Source organism: Caloenas nicobarica, chromosome 14, assembly GCF_036013445.1.
Source record: "Caloenas nicobarica isolate bCalNic1 chromosome 14, bCalNic1.hap1, whole genome shotgun sequence".
Lineage (NCBI taxonomy): Eukaryota > Metazoa > Chordata > Aves > Columbiformes > Columbidae > Caloenas > Caloenas nicobarica.
Genome location: NC_088258.1, coordinates 46481 through 62306, shown reverse-complemented (window position 1 = coordinate 62306; position 15826 = coordinate 46481). Strand labels below are relative to the sequence as shown.

General features: G+C 42.8%; 1 protein-coding gene across 3 annotated transcripts; it reads left to right on the top strand.

Annotated features, from left to right (window-relative positions):
* The first annotated feature begins 1711 nt into the window (after positions 1-1711).
* On the top strand, positions 1712-15633 carry UBE2I (ubiquitin conjugating enzyme E2 I). Of its 3 annotated transcripts, none has more exons than XM_065645069.1 (7): positions 1712-1912; positions 6625-6703; positions 6915-6998; positions 10214-10286; positions 11862-11971; positions 12140-12219; positions 14978-15633. In XM_065645069.1, exons 2-7 carry the CDS (start codon positions 6638-6640, stop codon positions 15039-15041), a joined length of 477 nt encoding a protein of 158 aa, XP_065501141.1. In that variant the 5' UTR covers positions 1712-1912; positions 6625-6637; the 3' UTR covers positions 15042-15633. The 3 variants fall into 3 exon arrangements, with proteins under 3 accessions (XP_065501141.1, XP_065501144.1, XP_065501142.1); XM_065645072.1 differs by lacking the exon at positions 1712-1912 and adding an exon at positions 2091-2283; XM_065645070.1 differs by lacking the exons at positions 1712-1912; positions 14978-15633 and adding exons at positions 2205-2283; positions 14023-14050.
* The last annotated feature ends 193 nt before the right edge of the window (positions 15634-15826 follow it).

The window sequence follows — 15826 nt, the reverse complement described above, 5'->3', positions numbered from 1 at the left end:
TAGAAGCCAAACACTGCCCCCCCCCAAAAAAAACCCCTCCAACAACCAATCTGAAACAAAAAACCAGCGTAAAGCATGCTGCCTTTTAAAAAAATAGTTAAACAAAAGCAGATTTGGGGCAAACACACAACCAGAGAGCACTAAGGAAGTCACAGTCAGGCTCTGTGCTTTCCAGCGCCCTACGGAGCCGGGGACAGCGCAGAGTCCCTGCTCGGCTCCTGGAGCAGCCCGGGGCCTCCAGCTGGGCAGCAGCGATGGGGAACCAGGGAACCGAGTCTGGGGAGCACCCAGCACAGCATCGCCAGCCGGGCAGGGAGGGGATTGATTGATGAGGAACCAGGGAACCGAGTCCAGGGTGCACCCAGCACAGCATCGCCAGCCGGGCAGGGAGGGGATTGATTGATGAGGAACCAGGGAACCGAGTCCGGGGTGCACCCAGCACAGCATCGCCAGCCGGGCAGGGAGGGGATTGATTGATGAGGAACCAGGGAACCGAGTCCGGGGTGCACCCAGCACAGCATCGCCAGCTGGGCAGGGAGGAGATTTAGGGAAGTGATTGTGCCACTGTACTTGGAACTGGTGAGGCCGCACCTTGAATCCTGTGTTCAGTTTTGGGCCCCTCATCATAAGAAGGACATTGAGGTACTAGAGAGAGTGCAGAGGAGGCGACAAAGCTGGTGAGGGGCTGGAGCACAAGTGTGAGCGGCTGAGGGACCTCAGGAGTTCAGCCTGGAGAACAGGAGGCTGAGGGGAGACCTTCTCGCTCTCTGCAACTGCCTGAAAGGAGCTTGGAGCCTGGGGAGTCAGGCTCTGCTCCCAAGTAGCAAGTGATAGGACAAGAGGCCTCAAGTTATGCCGGGGAAGGTTTAGATTGGATATTAGGAAAAAATTCTTCGCAGAAAGTGTTGTCAGGCATTGGAACAGACTGCCCAGGGCAGTGGTGGAGTCACCATCTCTGGAGGTGTTTAGATGAGGTTCTTAGGGTTATGGTTTAGTGCTAGAGTTAGGTTACAGTTGGACTCGATGATCCTGAGGGTCTCTTGCAACCAAATAATTCTATGATTCTAGGATTTGATTGATGAGGACCCAGGGCCCCGTGTCCTGGTGCACCCAGCACAGCAGGGCCAGCCGGGCAGGGAGGGGATTGTCCCGCTCTGCTCTGCGCTGGGGCGGCCTCACCTGCAGCATTCACTGTGTGCAGGGCTGGGGACACAGGAGAAAAGGAGATAAAGCTACTGGAGAGGCCAAAGCTGGCGAAGGGTTTGGAGGGGAAGCTGTGTGAGGAGCGGCTGAAGTCCCTGCGTTTGTTCAGCTGCAGCAGAGGAGGCTGAGGGCAGAGCTCATGGGGCTGCGGCTTCAGCAGGGGAGCAGGAGGGGCAGGGCTGAGCTCTTCTCTCTGTGACAGGGACAGAACCCAGGGAACGGCAGGAAGATGTGCCAGGGAGGGTCAGTTGGACATGAGGAAAAGGTTCTTCACCCAGAGGTGCTGGACACTGGAACGGGCTCCCCAGGGAGGTGTCACGGCCCCAGCCTGACAGTGTTCAAGAAGAGACTGGACAACGTCCTCGGACACACGGTGTGACCTGTGGGGTGTCCTGTGCAGGGACGGGAGCTGGACCCGATGGCGCCGCTCGCTCCTTTCAGCGCGGAACATCCTGGGACTGGACGCGGCCGCAGCTGCGGGCCCGGCCCCGCCCCCCGCTCCCTCTGACAGGCTCTCCCGCCTGTCCATCACCTGCGAAAGCCCGCCAGAGGCAGCGTCCCCATCTTCCAATCAGGAGCCCGGCTGGGAACAGTGGGGCGGGTCCAGCCCGGCTCGAGCGCGGCCCGGGACAGCGCCGCCGGATCCGCGCCAGCACCCGTGCCGGGACCGCACCTTCTCAGGGCGCAGGTGACTCTCTCGGCGCCCGAGGTAAAAAAATTCACTCAGTTTGTCGACGGGGGCTTGTGGAAACCGAGGGGCATGAGGAAGTGATTTGGCTTGAGAGAGCCCTGCTGGGATTCTGCCCTGCGCTCCATGCTCTGGCATTGTTTTCGCCACCTCTGGGTCCTGTGTTGCGGGGCTGCGTAGAGCGTGGCGGACGGATCGCAGTTGAGGTCATTCTGCGTCGGCGCAGCGGCACGGACGGGTCGGGCGGAGGGACACGCGGCGCGGCCGTGCTCCGCACCGAGGGAAGAGGGAGGGAAGCTCCAGAGACAAAGGGGGGGAGCCAAGTCGGGAACATCCGGGTCATTCGCTGCCGCTTCAATCCGGGACACGCGCGGGTGCTGCGGCCGATCACGGTGAGGCCTGGCCGGGCGAGGGGCCGGGGCGGCGGGGCCTGGCGCGGGCGGCCCCGGGCCCTGGGACGGGGGGTTGGGGTGGCGCTCGCCGCCTGCGGCGCGAAGGGTCGGGCACGCGGGCCCGGCGGCTCCTGCGGCGGCCGCGCGGCGGGGCCCGCGGCATCGCTGCCCGGCCGAGGGGGGCTGTGCGCCTCCCGCCGCCCCCGGAGGTCTCGGGTGCCCGGGCCGAGCACACCGCGGAGGTGTGGGGACCGCCGGGCCTGCGCGACGCGGTCCTGGCCCCGACGGTTACAGACCCAGAGCCGGCGGGTGCCGGGGCGCCCTGTGCGGGCCTCGGACGCGGCCCCTGCGGCCTCTGGGCCGGGCGGGCACCGAGACCCGCGGCCGCGCGGCGCCTTTTGTTTCCTCCCTGCGCCTCCGGCCGGTGCCGCCTCTGGAACCTTTGTGGTGCCGCGGGCTGGAGGAGACTTTGTGTCCCAGCCCAGAGTTCTGCGCTCTGCTCAAACGTCAGCCTCTGGCGTTCTCCACTCTTCAGAAGAGTAAAGTTTGTATCATTTTGAGGCAAATTACTCCAGCTCATAATTGCTTCCAGTGTCAGTGTTTAACCTTTAAAGTAAAAATGTGAGGCTAGCAATCCTAACGATTTATTAAAAAATTTGTCATTAATAAGAGCTGTCGAATGTTCTTGAGACTTAACATGTTGTTGTATTTAGAGAGTTGTCATGGGTCAGAATTGTGGGCCTGATTGCCGTTGCTGTGGCACTGGAATACTTCTTTGCAAGACTTGCTTTTTATATCTGGAAGTAGGTTCCCTCTTCCCCCCATCAGAGGGTGTAGATGGGTAAGATGATCTGTAATGGAACACAAGATTACACCTATGATGAGCATGTTGGTTTTATTTTGTCCTTGTTTTCCAAAATAGGTAGTAGTAATAGTAGCAGAAGCAAGCTACTGAGTAAATTTGGAAGTTTCTATTAACTTTCTAATGAGTTTATAGCAGTGAAATGGACATTGCTATCTCCTAATGCCAAGGTATGTCTGGAGAGATTAAAACCAAAAAAAAAGGTAAATACTGGTCTTTTAAGCTTGTGTGGCCCCTGCAAGGTAGAGTTGATGTGCTTCCTCTCGTGCAAAGTTTGTGTTCTTTCCAGAGGTGTAGTGCATACATATGTTGCGACTTCAATTCTGTTCATTAGCAGTAGATTTCTCAGGTGAAGAAAATAAATTAGATGTGATATTAAAAGAAAAAAAAATCAAAACCCTAAGAACTGGGGGGTTTTTTGTTTGTGTGGTTTTGGTGGTGTGTATCCTGTTTATGTTTTTGTTTTGTTTTTAAATTTTGACTCTTTCATGTTAATAGACATGTTTTGCATTTGTGAGGTATTTCAAAAGCTTACAAGAGCTAAACTTAACGTACAGATATTTGGGCAAATTATCGTTCCAAAGGAAAGAGGGGAAAAAAAATACCCAACCAAACCATGCACATAAGTTATTGAAGAAGATAAAACTAGCAGTGAGAATACCACATCTTCAGGTTTAATACCCACTTAGTATCTCACTCCTTTCTGCTACTTCATAATTTCTGAGACCAAAATATATATTGAGATGATCAATCCCTGTTTGTCTTATTTCAAGCTTCAGCAGAACTAAAGTTAAATTCTTTTATTGAAGAGCTGCTAGAGAGTATGTATTGGCAATTTGTTAATAGATTGATTTGTTTTTGAGGGGATGCTTATACAACAGGATCTTAATTTTTGCAGTGGGCTTTCAGTCTTTGTCTCTAATGTCTACTTGGCAGCAGTTTGTGATGAGGTTTTAGATGCTTGTCTGCCCTTGTCAGGGCAACTGAAGCCTGTGCAGACCCCATACCTGAAGTCTGTGGTCTCTCATACATGCTGAAATGTTGGATGTAGTCCAAGGGTGTCCAGCTCATTTTCACTGGGGACCACATCAGCCTCATGGGTACCTTCAGAGGGCCAAATGTAATTTTAGGACTGTGTAAATGTAGGAGTAGTTACAGGAGTAGTCCATTTATACAGTCCTAAAATTACCTTTGGCCCTCTGAAGGCCACCGCGAGGCTGATGTGGCCCCCGGTGAAAATGAGTTGGACACCCCGATGTAGTCTATCAGTGATTAACCAAGTCAAATGCCTCAAGATTTGAAAAGGGATTTATAGAACGTAAGAAAAGCTTTAATTTACTAGGGCACAGTATAGTGCATAACCAGTTGCAAAAGAAAGCAGGATACAAGAGCCTGAGAACTTGGTTTTTGTTCTGTTGAAAAGTTACTTGATTGGTGATGTACTGTAGGATGTGTGTTGTTTATATGCACTCTGAGAAGTTGGCACTTCCCTTGAGGTGCATGTAATTAATTGTCTCTTAGCTACAGGAAATATAACTCACATGTTTGAAAGCATCCTATAATATGTTTCTTGGTAGAAAAGGTAACTGAGTTATACTAAACTATCTAAGAATATTTGAATGCTTTATAAGCACAAATAATTTTCTCCAATTATTATGGGAAAGTTAGTATTATTACGGTGGACCACCACATACTAACAGCACACCTGAAATTCTGCCATATATTCAGTAGTTCATTTATATCTGTTACGAGGGCATGGGCTCACAAAATATTTAGAACAACTCCCTGTATAATTTGGGTAAGGGAGAGTTTTTTTGTTCTGACCGTATCTTTCTGGTGGCTCCACATCTGTGTGTGAACAGACTGAAGTCTGAAGTGGTGTGTAAAGTTTGTGTTGACTAAGTCCAGCAAATCTTCTGACATAACCAAGGTACAGATAAATGTGTTGGGAATATTGGGCTGGATATAGGATTTTGTGTGTGTGCATGTTTACTTAGTGTTAATGGTCCCTTTTGAAATGCTTTATCTGACATGAATTTGAAGTTGAAATTATGGATTATGGCCATCCATGCAAAATTGACTTGGGGAAAAAAGCTAGAAGGAGGGATTCAAAATACTGGCTGTCCTAGGAACTGCATAGAACTCTGAATCTGGTGTTTTTGAAGACTCTTAGATAAGGTGGCTGCACTGCTAAGCCACTTTTGATATGTAAGTACTTAAATTGGAAGTGTGCTGTCTTCTGATCTTTTAAAGGGTATAGCAGATGAAGATATCTATGTATCTTACATGGGGCAGGTCAGTGCCTTGTAAATCTTTTAAACATGAACATCATGCTAAAGGGCATAGCATGAACGTGTGAGATTTTTAAAACAAGGATCTTTGTGAGCTACGATTCATATGGTTATAGTAGCAGACTGCAATACTCTTACAAGTAGTCTACATATTAATAGAACATGAATTTTGCATAATTCTTAACCAATGTTTAAATGTTTGTTTTAATAGAGCAGTAACACTCCTTTCATTAATTCTGTGATCCTGTTTAGTGGAAGAATTGGAGTTTGTTTTGACCATGTGGCTAATGAAAGCCTGAGTCTAGATACAGTTTGGCAATGAAAAATATACTCTCACTTTGCTGTTCTGGGCGAAAGGAGAGTCCTCTCCTGGATTTGAAAGCACCACTCTGTTGCAGCCATCGTATCTAGACATATTCTTGCATCACCTGCAGTAGTGACCTGTGCTCTACGTGCTGCTTCTGCAGTCTCGGTCACCGTGCTTGGCTGTTCTTAAGGCAGTGAAACTGCAGAAAGATCATTTGGGTTATACCGGATTGAAAACCCGCCATGTGGAATGAGCTGGCCGCTGGCTCTTCCTTAGCTCAGTTCTGTATTGCTGTCTGTTCCTGCTGCTGTCTAGAAGTTATGTATAGTGTCATCGCTGCAAAACTGGGTGATTTTGTTAGGTTCTATGCTTGTGTTGCTTTTGTGTAGAATACTGGCTTTAAACAGGAATTTACAGTCTAAAAAGAACATTTCTTGTTCCCCTGTTTGCCAGAAGCAAGAGCAGTGCAGATGTTTGCCGAGAGAAGCAAGCTGTACCTTTCGTGGTGTAGCAAGGAGATACATGTTTATCAGTTGCACAAGTTGAAAAGTCTGAGCGCTTTTGCCATTACTAATAGTGTTTCTGTTGTCAAGCTGCTATCAAAGTCATTTCTAAGATGTGGTTCAGCTATAAAACACAAGGCGGGAATAGTATTTTGTAGATCAAGTCCAGTAACTAAGAGGTGGTTGACATGGGGAAGCTTGATGTTATTCCTGATGTTAACATCTGCAAGGTGTGCAAAAGTGTGTGCCTTGGCTATAGTAGTGGATATCAGAGGCCAAAATATTTCCTGGGTGAGCAGGGCTTATAAACAGATCATATCATGCGTTGTTTACACTATAAGTAAAAGTTCATACTAAAAGCAATTATTTTTGTTTTAGAGGGACTCTGAATATGTCTGGCATAGCTCTTAGCAGACTTGCACAGGAGAGAAAAGCCTGGAGAAAAGATCATCCATTTGTAAGTATGAGAACTGTCAAATTTCTGTCTCTGCAATTATTTTGGTCTTCTTTACCCTGATGTGGTTTTTTAAAAATTATTTTTAAATTAAAAAGCTGCTTAAAGCTATGTAGTGCAAAAAGAAATACCTCCGTGTAAAGATAACGTGTCATGAAGTATTGCAAGTGCCTCTTCTGAAATCCTCACCCTTGGGCTTTTTGCCTTGTTTCAGGGATTTGTAGCAGTACCTACAAAAAATCCAGATGGCACAATGAATCTAATGAACTGGGAGTGTGCTATTCCAGGAAAGAAAGGGGTAAGACTTACTTTTGTCCTAACATCTCATGGTGAAAAGTAGCATAAACCTGCTTGTGCATTACACTGACACCTGAGAGTGAACCTTACGTGTAGCTGAACAGAAGTACTTGGATCCTGGTGCTACTTCAGAATCCAGGTGCAGTGAGCCAAGAATTCTACTGGACAAAACACACCATGAGCCTTTTCAGCTGTTGGTACTGAACGCCTTAAGAATAAAAGTTTTCAGACAAGTGTGTAAGAATCCTGCATTGAGCAAACTTGAGATGATCTTCTGCTTCACACCAGGGATAATTGTGACTTCTGTTCTTAATAAATGCTGGTTTAAGCCCTAAAACTTGAAAATTAATACTACCAAAATTTTGCCTCTACTGGTTACCTGCCTGGTACTTTTTTGTCCACAGAATCACAAGACCTTTCAGTCCTGGAGAAGGGCTGTAGCACTGGTTTTTAACTTTTTGGATTTAATGGAAAATAGTTCCGTATTATCGACATGGCATCTCATTGCCTTCCATTTTGTGGAATTTTCTCTTTTTGTATTGGGGCGAGAAGAATAGAACTCCCCTTTTTTCACCTGATTTCACTTGTGCTTCTGTGTCCTTTTCTATAAAATAATAAGGGAAGGGGAAAAAGAGACCAGAATTGCTTATTTTTATCAGCTTGATCTGGTTCTAGGGGATAGGGCAAATGGAAACTTCCATGTGGAAAGAATCATTAATGCACAAAACTTCTTTGATTTTGTACACTGCCAGTATGATGTTCTGAGCAGCATCTTGTTTCTACTTTTCAAGCATTTACTTAGCATGTAGAGATTATTCTTTAATTCATTGGATGTAGTTGTTTCTTCTGAGATTATACTATTTGTTATGTGGTGGTTTTCATTCTTTTAGTCTTCAGTGTTTGGTGTTGGATACGGGACTTCTTTTGTTGCTTTGGCTGTTTTACTGCCTCTTGCCAACTTGTTTAAGTCCCCTTAAGATCTCATTTCTTAGATTCTGAGAAGAAAAAGTGTGTAGGCGAAACCTGCAGATTCTGTACCACTGCCTCAGTTTATGCTGAACATGGCATTGCTGTTACAGTTATAACCTGGCTTAGTACTTTGGTAGTTGTCCACACAGCTCAAGTTAGTTCTTAAAGAAGCACCTAGAAATAATTGAACAGTGTAAGGAAAAACTCATCCTCCTGTGTTCTGCTAAAACAAATTATCCCTCATAATAGCCAGATATGTACCTCATCAAGATGTCACCTTTAAATACCGAACGTAAGATCTTCATGCTACTGCTTTAGATTTTTGGAAACACCAAATGGAATGAACAAGACCCTTAAGCTAACTTCTTGCCTCTCAGAAAATGCATCATACCAGGAAAAGATCAGTTATGCTCATGTGATTTCTCGTAGAGGTTTATTTTTTAAATTGGGGGGTTTGCTTGAGTAAAAACGCCATCTCTTGCCTTGCTCATATTTACCAGACCAAGCAGTTGGTCTTTGTTGCCTTTGTTCAGAGGCAGGTGAGGAGCTGAAACCATGACAATGCTGTCTTGTCAGCTAGAGCAAAAATTGAGGTGAAGTGGAATTAGTCCTGGGTTGGATATCTCAATTCACTTTTTTGACAGCAAGTCATTTGTTAACTACCTAGAATTTGACTTGAAGAACATCTACAGGCTGTCCAGTAATGCAATATGATCTTGATGATACCGCTGTCATACTGTTATCTTAGTAAAGCTTTTTAATAGTCTGCTGTCTTTCACCCCTAAAGTATGTTGCTCTATCAGAAAGACAGTAAAAACCTTTTGTTGACTGTTCTAGCGTTCTCCTTGAAGAAATGATTAAAAGCTGTTTGTCTTCCCATATGACTGAACACAGAAAAAATAGGAAAAGTTTATTCTATCAAAAGGCTTCTTTTCTAAAAATGGACGTTTGTCTCCTCCGAGAAGGTATAGAGAATAGATATTTCTAGTTGTTGACAACTGACTACAGCTGTTCAGAACAAGTTCTGTACATACAGTATAGCAAATGTAGTCAAAATCATTTGCTTTTTAAAACGCAGTATTCTGTAGCACATTTTTTTCCTATTTCAGCTTGAGATTTTGCACGATAAATACCAATGACAATGGAGTGCTTTTTCTTTTTTGGACTTGGGCTTTTTTGGTGGTTTTCATTTGTTTTTTCCTTTTTTCTTTTTCCTTCTGCTAAAAATCACATAATTCAGGTAGGAAAGAATTAACTCCTAAAGTGGTCTTCAAGCATAGCTGGGTGGTCCCTGAGGATAAGATTTGATCATTTATGCTGATAAGATATGAGACCATCTTTACTCCAGTTTGTTTTAAAGAATGAACCAAACACTTACTTTCAGTGCAGTGTTTCCATAGCAAGGGCAAGTTACAGAGAGGTGGTCTGAATTTCACATCTATAATAAACTTTTCTGTATTTCTATGCTTCTTACCAGAAATCAATTCATCAGAAAATGGTCTTTTTTTTTTTTCCTTTTTCCAAGTCAGATGACAAGGAAGTATATATTTGACACAGGCTTTTTTGTGCTTTGCTGAATGTTTTTCCTTGTTTATATGACCCTTTTGAGCAGTGCTGTCTTATTTGGTCTGCTCTATAGCTTGGGAATGGCTCTTACCAGTTTCTGATGGGGATAAAAAGCTTCTTAGAATTTCTGTTACACCAAAAGATTGAATCTGTGAGACTATGTGCTATCAAATGCAGACAGGGCTAGTTTAGACTACAGTGCTGTCCAAACTTTTTGTTCATACATGGTTTTCTTAGACACATTATCTTGAGGCAAAAAAGAAGCCATTTACATCCATATTGTATCTTCTCAGACTTATTTTAAGTGGGGGTATAATGGCCCTTTCCTCATTGCATGTGTATCACGTAAAACTTCAGAAGTATTGTGCTCTTCTATGTACAAGGAAAACTATACTTGTATCTAGAATTATCGGCAATAATCCTGACTCTGTGGATGACTTGGGAACACTTACCAGCTGTAATGAAGTGGAAAAGCAGTGTTTTCTTTCTTTATCACCTTATATAGGTAGGATTAATTCTTACAGGCACGACAGCGTGCTACAGTGTAGGACAGCTGTTTTCTGCTGTGTAGCAGAAGGATGTCTTGTGCTTTGCCTGAGTAACTGTATTCTTGATAAGCTTTTTTTCCCCAAGTTTGACTTTTTCTTGCTGTAAACTAAACTCTACCTTAACATTTTCTAGACACCATGGGAAGGAGGCTTATTTAAACTACGGATGCTTTTCAAGGATGACTACCCTTCTTCGCCCCCAAAATGTAAGTAAAATGACTAAAACCACAGGTTTATTAGAACAATGTTAAACTAGTCCATGAGGTTCTATGAATTATTATTACTTTCTTACAGTGGTTTTTTTTTTAAAAGGAAAGTTGCTTCTTCCTTTTTTTCCCCACCCCAGCACTTTGCATTTAGAAAGTTGTGATGAAATAAGTGCTCAGTATAACAAAATTGGGAGAGGAGAGGTATGGTAGTGTGTGGCTTCCCTCAAAGTTGGACAAAAACACCGCTTGAAGTGTTCACTACTTGACCAGTGCACTTTGGAAACTAATAGCTAGGCATGGTTAGACCAAATCCCTGTGCATGTTCTTACTGTTCAGTTGGTCTTTTAAGCCAAGAATTCAGAAGGCAAGAACTTAGAAAAAATAAAAATTAAAAAGTTCCATCAACTTTAACCTTTTAATTGACTTGCTCTAAAACATGGAACTGTTCCCTTTCTGACACTATGTACAGCAGATATCTTCAGGTACCTAGTTTTCTTGTTAAGTTTTTGAATATTCCTTATCCCGTCTCAAACTCGCCTACTTTAGAAACCTGAGAATATCTATTGCCGTGCCTGGTTTTCTTCGTTCCTGAATTGGCTACCATCACAAACCAATGACAGTGATTACAAGTGGCTCTTTTGACAGTGGTTAATTTCTCATTTCATTTTAGTGTTTCAGCTGTATCGGTTGTCTTGGCTACTCCTTTTGTTTGTTACCAACTAGATGCATGTAACACAAGGGGAAACATCTTTTAACTAAACGTGAATATCTTGAGAAATAGCAACTAGCACATCGTGCAAGTGTTGAATGAACTGTCCTGCCTTAAAATAAGTATTATGTGACTGGTAAGACTTTTTACTAATGCACCTTTTGAATTCCTACTGAATTTCATTGAGCAGCTCATAACCAAGACTTACTTGTGAAAGAAAACTGTGCTAACATGTAGATATTTCATATATTGCTAAACAAGGGTTCATTACATTACTCGAGATGGTGGCTGTTGCATTTAAGTGCAGATGCCAGAATATAGATTGAGTGGCAGCAGAGCTGCACAATCCTACTCCTTCAGTCACTCTTACAATTTAACTTGGTTCCTCTTGTTCAGTGCATCTTGATTATACATAAAGAAAAAGTGATAGTGGAAAAAATGCTAGAAACTTAGTCTTCTTTGTATGGAACTTTCTGGATTTTAACATGAGAAGAGATGATTGAAGGGCAATATCTTTACAGCCTCACATACTACTATATAAAGGAAAGACAGGATTGGTTTAAAAAGGTCTTTATCACAAAGCTACTACAAGCTATTTTGTCCGTTTCTGTTCCTAAACCAAAAGATTACTGGTCACAATGATAATGTTACATTTCCTGGATTGATAGCAGAGCTGTGATGGAGTTCCTGCTTTAGGTGAAGGCTGAGCCGAGAAGAAAATTGGTATATAATAGCTCCAGAAATCTGTGTGGGGTTTTGTGGGGGTGGTGGGAGTGTCTTTGGCCAGGTTTGTACTTTGTCTAAACCGACTCTCTGATCTTAATCTTAGTGCTACATGCAAGTAATTCTCTTTTCTTCATCAGGTAAATTTGAACCACCATTATTCCACCCAAACGTGTATCCTTCAGGCACAGTGTGTCTCTCCATCTTAGAGGAGGATAAGGACTGGAGGCCAGCAATCACAATTAAACAGGTCATTAATTGTGCTTAGATGTATTCTTAGCCCTTTTATTTGCTTTGCTTGCTTATGTGCATGTAAGATGCTCACTGTGTGTTTCAACAGTTGGTTTCTAAGGGTTTTTTAACTGAATGTCTCTTAGTAATATCCATGCCAATGTTACTTCTATTCCTTCTTCCACAGATCTTGTTAGGAATACAAGAACTTCTAAATGAACCAAATATTCAAGACCCAGCTCAAGCAGAGGCTTACACAATTTACTGGTAAGTGTGTATTAGCTTGAAAGCTGTCATATTGTCTACAGCTGTCTGTTACTTACAGTATAACATGGAAATGTTTTTAGGAGTGATCAGGGGAATTATTTTAGCTTCATGGCTGTGTCCTGTGGAGATGCCTAGCTCTAGCTTGTGCCAAACTAGAACGAAACAGTAACTTCACGATTCATAAGCTAGCAGAGCTTTTAATAGCAAAAGCAGTAAAGCGTTAAGAGTCCTGGTTCGAGCCCAACAGAGAATCCTTTCCCCTAAAGAGTAGCAGTGATGAGGCAGTGATTTCATGGACCAGTGACAGAGGAGACTGAGTTGGGTGACAAGTCCCATTCATCAGTACAGGAGTAACTTCTGTCCAGCTGTGGGTACCTATAAGCGCTTGTGCCTGAAGGATAAAGGAGAGCTGCTGTGACTGCTGTAGGAAATTTGCGGCATTTTGTGAAAACTACATCTTCCAAAAGAATAGGTTAAGAAGTACAGAAAACCTGTAGCTTTAGCAGAATGAAGTTGTGAAGCTTGCATTGGTTAGGAAAGGTGAGAATTTGAAAGCTAAGAAGTTGTTTCGTTTCCTTTTTTTTTCTTAATCTTAAAATTTTCCCACAATTAAAAATATTTTGCTGATCTATAATCTTTAGGGGAGCAAAACACTTTAAACAAATGCTTGGGTTTGGCACTGACAGCTACTGAAATAATCGCCAACATGGAAATGTGGAATTACCTTTCTGAACAGAAGAACAAGTCTCCAGGAGAGTGACCGTTTTGAAAAATGGCACTTTATGAGACTTCACATGCAAGCTATGTCAAAAATATCTGTTATAGGATGGGTACAACAAACATAGGGATGGGTAGTGTATCTTGGATTTAATTAAAGGCCTCATTCAATGTTATTTTTTAAGTATCTTCTGAAGACTTGATGGGACTCAGTGCATATGGAGGACAATTAGGGGGCCACAGTTGTAGGCAGCACCTTTGGGAGCCACTAATGATGAGGCAGAACCCCCCCTACTTTTTTTTTTTTTTAAAGCCACTCTTGAGGGGATATGGGGCAGGAATAATATACTTTTGTACATGTATAAATAGTCTGTGTGTTTTATTTTTTCTATCACCTCCCACATGCATGTATGTACAAAAATAGTCTTTGCTGGTCTTGTTTCTGCTTTATTTTAAGTGCTTCTAGGGAAAAAAACCCTACTGAGAATAAACTATTACATGTTTTTTGTTACTTCAAATATATATATCGTTTCCCATTTATATTCCTCATGTCTTTTGGACATGCATAGTGTTTCAGATGGGTTACTATATTTCTGTGGTCTGAGAGAGTGTTGTCTCTTGCTACTGAATGAGTGGTAGAAGCAGCTCCACAGAGCAGCATTGTGTATGCATCTGTAATTTGGCAGAGTTGATAAGTAATGGGGAAGACACTGTTGTTTAAATAGATGTCTTATAGGCAAGTTGTTAAACTTCAAGAATAAACTTTGTATTCCTATTAGAATACTTGTTCTCATTCTCAGGATGGCTTTGGTGCTGTTCACTGTAACTCCAGCACTCCTCATGTGCTGACCTGCTGAGGCAGGTGTTCTTGTATGTGGAGACTGAACAGCCAGGTTGTATTCTCATGCGACAAGGCAATATAACCTTACTTGTTTATGAGAAGAGACTAGAGTATTTTCAGTCTGTTTGCTGGTAATTGTTCATCGGTTGTGACCCAAATTGGCTTCATTTCTTCTTCCTCCCAAACTGTCAACTTCTGATGATATAATTTGCTGCTTTTTTTTTTTTTTTTTTTTTTTACTGCAGCAAGCCTTCATAGCTGAAAGTAAGTTAAGTTTACTGCAAAGCTGTCTGCAAAATCTAGTCACTGTAAGCTACCTTTGGCACATGAGTAATGGTAACAAATTTTTGTTTAGCTCCTGACTGACACTTCTGACAGCTAATACAAAATATGGTGTTGAATGTAAATGGATGCTATACTAAGCTACTACCATCCTTCGTTGGCCCAAGAAAAGAGAACACAGAACTTGTCCTTCTATGTGTTGAGTCTGAGGCTTAATGACTGGTCATAGTTCCTTGAAGTAGTACTCGCTTGTTTAATCAATCTGTAGCAAGTGTGCTAGACTTCGGGAACTATAGTGTCTTTTTTCAAGACGTTGAGCTAGCTTTTTTCAGCTGAAGCTTAGGATAAACCTATCACTTTGAGTCAGGATCTGCAGGGATAAAGGCTGAAACTGCCACACCATTATCACTTGCCTGTTTCTTAAAGAGTTCCTCTCCTCTCCTCTCTCCCCAAAGCAGTAAAGATAATAAAGTTGTATGAAGTCCAACAACTGCTAGTGAACCACTCTCATCAACCACTTTGTGCTGCTAGGATACTGGAATTTATTGTTAATGACCTCAGGTCTTAATGTGGGGAGTGGAAAACTTATGTTCAGATGAAAAAGATGGCGTGCATGTGATGTACAGCTGGCCTTGAGACCTCTTACAGAGACTGGTATGGTATGAAGTTGGACGGAATCATCTGACAACAGATAAGTTTGGGAAGTAACTGGTTAAACAGTACCTTACTTCCCTCCACAGATTATCAGAGTAATGGTCCAGAAAAGCCTTTAATATATTGTGGTGTTCAGCGAATTCCTATCCAATGGTTTTGTCTTCAGCAATGACTTAGCTTCATATTGAAGAGAAAGAGAAGAACAATAGGATATGGCCTCTGATTTCTCAAACTGTAATTACCCTTTCTCTCTCTCCTATTCAGCCAAAACAGAGTGGAATATGAAAAGAGGGTTCGAGCACAAGCCAAGAAGTTTGCACCATCATAAGCATCTGTCATGCAGCATCTTAAAAAGGAAGGGATTGGTTTGGCAAGAACTTGTTTACAAAACTTTTGCAAAATCTAATGTTGCTGTGTACAATTAATATCCACTTAGGGGAGGGGGTTGTATGTGTGCCATTTTCCATATTCGCCACTTGTATACAGTTCTAAATTTGCTGAATTGCCCCCAGTTTTTTCATACAGGGTCTCTTCCTTCAGTCTTTTGTATTTTTGATTGTTATGTAAAACTTGCTTTTATTTTAATATTGATGTCAGTATTTCAACTGCTGTAAAATTATAAACTTTTATACTTCTATAAATTCACTAGTATCTCTAGTTACTTTGCTATCTGATGCAGGCATGCTTTAAAATGTTAGAACTATATTTAGCCTTTAGCTGGCTGTATGAAAAAAAATCATGCCCTCCACCCCCTTCCCTCCCTGAATTTGTTTTTCTATCTTTCAGAAACTAGGTTGTTATTGCTTAAGAGCCTCTGAGATCCAAAGTCAGCCAGCATCCTTATTCTGCATCACTTCCTTTGTGTTTATATGGCGTTCTGTCTGTGTTGCTGTTTAGAGTAAATAAACTGTTTATATAAAGGGCTTTGTTTCACTTATCTTCATTAAAATTATTTGAAAAGACTGCCATTTATATGGCTCTGGACACAATTCAGTGGAAGTCCTGCTTTTAAGGCCTGTGATGCTGCACTTTTGCTTACATGTTGCCTTCGTTTGTTTTCCCTGCCCTCCACCCCCAATGTGAACACGTCCCTTCTTGGGACTTGAGTGGCAG

Excerpts from the sequence above, each read along its gene's own strand:
- UBE2I (XM_065645069.1), top strand. The coding sequence starts at position 6,638 with ATGTCTGGCATAGCTCTTAGCAGACTTGCACAGGAGAGAAAAGCCTGG. Across the intron at positions 6,999-10,213 it reads CTATTCCAGGAAAGAAAGGG|ACACCATGGGAAGGAGGCTT; the intron begins GTAAGACTTACT and ends AACATTTTCTAG. Across the intron at positions 10,287-11,861 it reads CCCTTCTTCGCCCCCAAAAT|GTAAATTTGAACCACCATTA; the intron begins GTAAGTAAAATG and ends TTTCTTCATCAG.